Source organism: Numida meleagris, unplaced genomic scaffold (genome assembly GCF_002078875.1).
Source record: "Numida meleagris isolate 19003 breed g44 Domestic line unplaced genomic scaffold, NumMel1.0 unplaced_Scaffold295, whole genome shotgun sequence".
Classification (NCBI taxonomy): Eukaryota; Metazoa; Chordata; class Aves; order Galliformes; family Numididae; genus Numida; species Numida meleagris.
This window is the reverse complement of record NW_018364541.1, coordinates 81263-87378: the sequence shown is the minus strand read 5'-3', so window position 1 is coordinate 87378 and position 6116 is coordinate 81263. Positions and strand designations below refer to the sequence as shown.

At 49.7% G+C, this 6116-nt stretch overlaps 1 protein-coding gene and 1 pseudogene across 3 annotated transcripts in view; one reads left to right on the top strand and one right to left on the bottom strand.

The window, feature by feature from the left end:
• The window catches only part of ZNF707 (zinc finger protein 707), a 4874-nt gene extending 3578 nt beyond the window's left edge, over positions 1 to 1296 (top strand). For 2 of the 3 annotated variants that reach the window (XM_021382814.1, XM_021382813.1), the window contains exon 6: positions 54 to 1296. In XM_021382814.1, the coding sequence (XP_021238489.1) occupies positions 54 to 487 (434 nt within the window). In that variant the 3' untranslated portion in view covers positions 488 to 1296. The remainder of the gene's footprint in view (positions 1 to 53) is intronic. The other variant, XM_021382815.1, reaches the window with a different exon arrangement.
• Positions 1297 to 3777: 2481 nt separating this feature from the next.
• Positions 3778 to 4972, bottom strand: LOC110391088 (annotated as a pseudogene).
• Between the last annotated feature and the right edge of the window lie 1144 nt (positions 4973 to 6116).

The following is a 6116-nucleotide window of genomic DNA, read 5'->3' as shown; positions in this document are numbered from 1 at the left end:
GAAGGGCTTCACAAGCAGTACTGAACTCAGCCGCCACCAGCGCATCCACACAGGAGAGAGACCCTACAAGTGCCCTGAGTGTGGGAAGGGCTTCAAAATGAGTTCCCATCTCATCCGCCACCAGCGCGTCCACACAGGTGAGGGACCCTACAAGTGCCCTGAGTGTGGAAAGGGCTTCAAAAGCAGTGCTGACCTCATCCGCCACCAGGGCATCCACACAGGAGAGAGACCCTACAAGTGCCCTGAGTGTGGGAAGAGCTTCAAAAGGAGTCCCCATCTCATCATCCACCAGCGAATCCACACGGGAGAGAGACCCTACAAGTGCCTTGAGTGTGGGAAGGGCTTCAAAAGCAGTAGTGAACTCACTGTCCACCAGCGCAACCACACAGGAGAGAGACCCTACAAGTGCCCTGAGTGTGGGAAGAGCTTCAAAAGCAATTCTTCCCTCTACTCCCACAAGCACATCCACACAGGAGACACATTGTAGCAGTGCCCTGAGCTTGTGAGAAGCTTCACAAGCCCTTCCAGCCCCGTTACCTACCTCCACATCCACCCAGTACACAGAGCCTGCAAGTGCTCCCAACAGCATGCACCTTTCCCTGACAGGTGAATGCGTGCTTTCATCGAATGGAGTCATGGTGCAGATAGCAGGCAACACTTGGTGTGAAGAATATGTGTCCCAGTGGGCGTTCACTTGAAGATAGCACTGTGAGCCCAGCAGGGAATAGTGCTTGTGAGTGAGAGCAGAGAAATATCAACTCTGGCCATGTTCAGGCACCTGACATAGGTTGTAGGGCAGTCCCGATCCCTCCAATTCCCTTCCTTATTCTGGATGTATCTGAAGAAATTCTACTTCCAGTTTCCTCTCTTTTCCTTCCTCTCTTCCTCCCCTACCTGTAGAATGGCTGCTTGGTGGCTTTTGGAGTCAATGGTGAATTACCGTGCGCACAGTGGTAAGAGGACGGATGTGCTGTTTCTCCCGAGGAACAAAATGTGGGTACCCTGACAACCAGCTGCTGCCCCTGGTAACAAAAAGGGTGCTATGGAGAGGATAAAAACCCAAAGAGTTCTCAGGAAGAACGGGTACCCCCTCCTCTGAACTGCCGTCGTGCAGGTCAACAAGACGTCACTGACCAACTTGCTGCCTCCCACGGACCAACGAGACGTCGCTGGATCCCTGGTGCTGACTATCCCCACTCTGTAAACCCTTTGCTAGAATTTCTCTCTTTACTATCGCCAGCTTCCCCGTCTCCCTGAGTTGCTTAGACCTTGTAATAAATCAGCTGGACAACACTGGCTTGGTTTGCTGCCTTCATTTTCCTCTGCGTGTACATATATATATAGAACCATCTCCTCCAATAACTGGAGCGAGGCAAAAGGCTGGATCTGCTTGCAGCGACTTTGGAGTCCTCAGCTACAGGCTGGGCGCACTGCCGTAGGACTTCCAATTGCCAGACGGGTTCTTCAGATCCTCGCTGCAAGTGGGGCTCCTCATCCACTGCAGATCTGGATGATGGTAAAGGGTGAGGGCAGTTGGTGATGTCTCTTTCTTGATCACTATTGCTAACCTCATGTGGAAAAGAAGAGATCCATTACCTTCCTTATCTTCTTTACTGTTAAATACATCTTTTGACTATAGGCAGTGCTTTATTTTTGAATTACTTTGAAATGGACAGTAAAATAAGCCTATCCCTTCTGCTGGTGTCTGTGTCCTTCCTGCTGAGCCCATCAACTGGCAAAACATAGACATATGCAATACACTTGCATACATAGTCATTCTTTTCCAGAACCTCATTAACATACGCTAACATCTCTCTGCGCATGCACAGTTGCATCGAAGGTAGTGGTGCAATGACTTGCTTCCTTCCCTTTCTTTCTCCTTCCGCTTAATCACAGTGAATTTTGGCTGAAATTCACTGCTTTTCCCCACGTTAGCAAGTTTCCATTGCTTGTTATGCCGTAATGAGCTACTTTCTATCTTGGTAGACTATAGTTCAAAACAACGAATGTGAAACCCAAGAAAAAGACCTTGCCTCTGGTGCATGCAGAGATAAAAGTAGTCCTATTGTGACTTGAGCGCTTCCGTGGAGCAGGACCTTTGAGAAGAAGAAGGCTGCTCACACACCAGGCAAAGCTCAGCTGGAAAGTTGTAGACATAACACACATTGATTTCTTTTACTAAAGTAACATATTGGTTCTTAAGCAAAAATACTGTTCCCTATTGCTAAGCCACCCTATACTGTGTTCTTCACTGACCAAAATGCATGGCTAATGGCAGTGACTCAGTCCAAAGATAGTGTTTTGTAGCTGAGAATTTGCTGTGCATTACTGTGGTCTTTCTAGCTGTTTTCATTTCCATGGAAATTAATAGCAGGCATTACTTTTGGAGCAACCTGCATACATGCGGCCCAAGACAATTTCTGCTCACTAACTGTAGCCCAGGCAAGCCAGAAAGTTGGATGTTCATGCCTCATAGGTTGCCCTGGGACTGTGTAACTGTCCCCTCCATCCACAGAGAACCCCATCAAAGCAATTGGACTTTTCCAAGAGCAGCCCCGCGAGTCCAGAATTCCTGAGTCCGGTTTAGGGAGAGGCATCTTCTGCCCCTGCCTTGAGGACTGTCAGGAGGGAACATGTCACGCCCCACACACAGAAGGAGGGAGGGGAGAATCTCTGCACTGCAATTATCTTAAAGGTACTCACACTTCTACATTATTTCCATGCGCAGCTAAACTTTGTGATGTTACAAGACATCCAAGTAAGCCTTGTGTCACTTAACATCTTTCTGAGAGGAAGAGAAAGAAAAGAGAGAGATGGAGCGGAGAGAGAGAAAGGGAGAGGGAGAGGGACAGAGAAAGAGATCACTGGTCCAGGTTCCAGCTTTGGTCCAGCCAAGAGAGGTGGGGGGCTCTTGGCTTGCGAGCATCCTTGTCCCGAGGTTTCAAAAGTCTCAAAAAAGAACCCCAAGGATCTCTCTGGCATCCTTCTATGGCTGCTAGATGTACAGGTGTGCCATCCAGGGCTGCGAACAAGTGAGTCTGCAACAAGCAAGTTCATCAAAAGCAAGTTTGCAGTCCTAACTTTCAGCAAAATGGGAATGTTTTGGAGAGAGCAAGGCCGTCTCCATTTTCACAGACTCCCTTCTCCCCCAAGTCTCCAGCCTTCAGTCTGTAGATGTGGGAACGCTTGCATCTTCCAAGGCTTTGAGGCAATTCCAGGCACACCGCAGGTAAAGTGTTTTTCATTGGTCTGCGGCATAACACGGGACCTGAGGGCTGTCACAATGGCAAGGAGGAAGGAGAACGGTGTGGTGGTGTGAAGAGAGCAGCACTGAAAAGACCACGTCCTGCTGCTGCCCATGGCCATGGCTCCAGGGAAGCAGCAGCCCAACTCAAAGGCAGCAGAGAGGGAGCACCCACGAGGCGGTGAGGGGCAGCCCCACAGACACCAGGGCTGCTGCTCCGTGTGGCAGTTGGGCTCCTGGTTCCTGCATCAAGGAACCAAGGGCTCCTCTTCGTGATCCAGAGGAGATGGGAGCTGAGATCAATGACTTTGTGATCATTTCACTATCTAGGCAAAGAGCCTGGTTACTTTTTGACATGAAGCTTGCCAGCCAGAAGAAAAACGTAGAAAATAAAACAGAAATATCATGAATAGTGTTACTTAATTGGAATAAAATTTATGATAGGATTAAGAGACTGGGAGGGAGGGGGAAAAAGTTGAAATGAAGGCAGTCCAAGCTTTTCCTGAATTTTTGATTGTCACATGAAGAGCATTTTACTGATGCTGAAGGAACATGTCTTGCAAGAGTTTCCTGAGGGCATCCCTGAGCTGTGGTTCCTCATGCTGTAGATGAGGGGGTTGATTACTGGAGGTACCACTGTGTATAACAGTGCCACCACCAGATCCAGGGATGGGGAGGAGATGGAGGGCGTCTTCAGGTAGGCAAAAACAGCAGTGCTGAGAAAGAGGGAGACCACAGCCAGGTGAGGGAGGCACGTGGAAAAGGCTTTGTGCCGTCCCTGCTCAGAGGGCATCCTCAGCACGGCCCTGAAGGTCTGCACATAGGACAGCACAACGAATATAAAACAAGCAAAAAAGATTAAGGCTCTAAATATGACAAGTCCAACTTCCCTGAGGTAAGAACCAGAGCAAGAGAGCTTGAGGATCTGGGGGATTTCACAGAAGAACAGGTTTTCACGGCATTGCCGTGGCAGAGTGGTATTGAAAAAGTGCTGGCAGTGTACAGCAGAGCATGGAGAACCCCAGTGCCCCAGGCAGCTGCTGCCATGGTGGCACAAGCTCTGCTGCCCACCAGGGTCCCGTAGTGCAGAGGCTTGCAGATGGCAACGTAGCGGTCATAGGACATGATGGTGAGAAGGGAATACTCTGCTCCATCCATGAAAAGAAAGAAAAAAACTGGGTAGCGCATCCTGTGTAGGAGATGGTGGTGGTGTCGCAGAGGGCATTGCCCATGGCTTTGGGGAGAGTGGTGGAGATGCAGCCCAGGTCCAGGAGGGCGAGGTTGAGGAGGAAGAAGTGCATGGGGGTGTGCAGGTGGTGGTGGCAGGCTACGGCTGTGCTGATGAGGCCGTTCCCCAGGAGGGCAGCCAGGTAGATGGCCAGGAAGAGGCAGAAGAGCAGGAGCTGCAGCTGCCGCATGTTTGTGAATGCCAGGAGGAGGATCTCACTGATGGAGCTGCTGTTGGGCATCTGCTGCCTTTGGCCACAAGAACGTGTCCAAGGAAAACAAAAGTTAGTGACAAGTCTTCCTCCGTGGAAAGTGTTCATTCAGCTCCATGATGTGATCTACATTTCAGGAGGTTCAGCTTGCCATGAGAGCCTCTGCCCTTTCTGTCTGAAGGAAGCAGCCTTGTCCCTGTGGGTCCATGGGAACGTGGTGGTGGTGTGGGGGCAGATTTTCTTGCCAGAATTTGTCCGATGCAATCCCTTCTAATGCAGAAGTACCTGTCAGCATTTGCACAATGGATGCCTGAAATATGTGTGTCACAAATAGAAATTTTCAGGATAGTGTTTGTCCTCCAAATTCTCTTCCTACTCATCATGGAGTAGGAAGAGAAGGAGTTTAAGCTGAAATCAGAAACCCTGAGCACTTGTGCTGCACTTAGTATGAATGGCTGTGATTGAGACCTGAGAGGCAAAGGGATCCGCTGCTGTTTAGTGAAGGGTGAGGGGAGCTGGTTGAGTTTCTTTCTATTGCTCTGAGCTTGCAAATTTTGATGATGGAGGGCAATTGCATTCACATGCTACCTTAAAAAGAAGCCAGACCCTGCTGAGTGCAGAGGAATGCCCTCACCATCACTGAATATTCACCATTTCACTGTGTGCTGCAGAGGGCGATGGACAAGTGCCTGGGGAGATGCTCCTCTGCTCTTCTGGAGCTCTGGCTGCAGGGGAGGTGGTTCATGCATCGGACCCCATGGCTCGTGAGGGCGGAGTCATTTCTGGGTGGGGGCTTGTTCAGGGGAAGGTGCCTGCACCAAAGGGAGTGACGTGGGTTTTTCAGGTGAATTCTTGCTCTGGGAAAAAAAAAAAGAAAAACAAAAAAGCAAAAAAACCCACCACCCTTTCTTTCCTTCCATTCCCAGATCATATATCTGTGGTTGGCAGATTTCCATCCTGGGAGCTCTTTTCCAGTCTTTTCCCTGTCTGCGCCTACAGACACCAGCCCAAATTCTCTGCATTCCCATTTGGTTTCCAGAACCCACCCTATTTGCAGGGCACTATCTAAGTGCATGCTCATTCTTTCAAGTGAAAAAGGGAACCTAAGAGAAGTCCAGTGGGTTTACAGCAAGAAAATATATGTTAATAGAAAGTAGAGAGGCTGAATGCAATTTAGGATTCCCTCTTGATGTGATCAGACTTGATAAATCCTTTTCTATTTCTCCCTCTACATCTTTACCATCTCCTAGAAACGGGAACAAGAAAACACAGCAGAAAATCCCTCCTTTGTCCTTCCTTGGTCCCCATTGGTGCAGGGACTTCTCTCTGCAGCACCCTGGGCAGCTCCCCGGGCAGGCTGAGTGCTGAGCCTGGCAGCAGGCAGAGTCCCTGCCCCGGCACACAGCCCCTGGGTCACAGCAGGGACCCTGCTC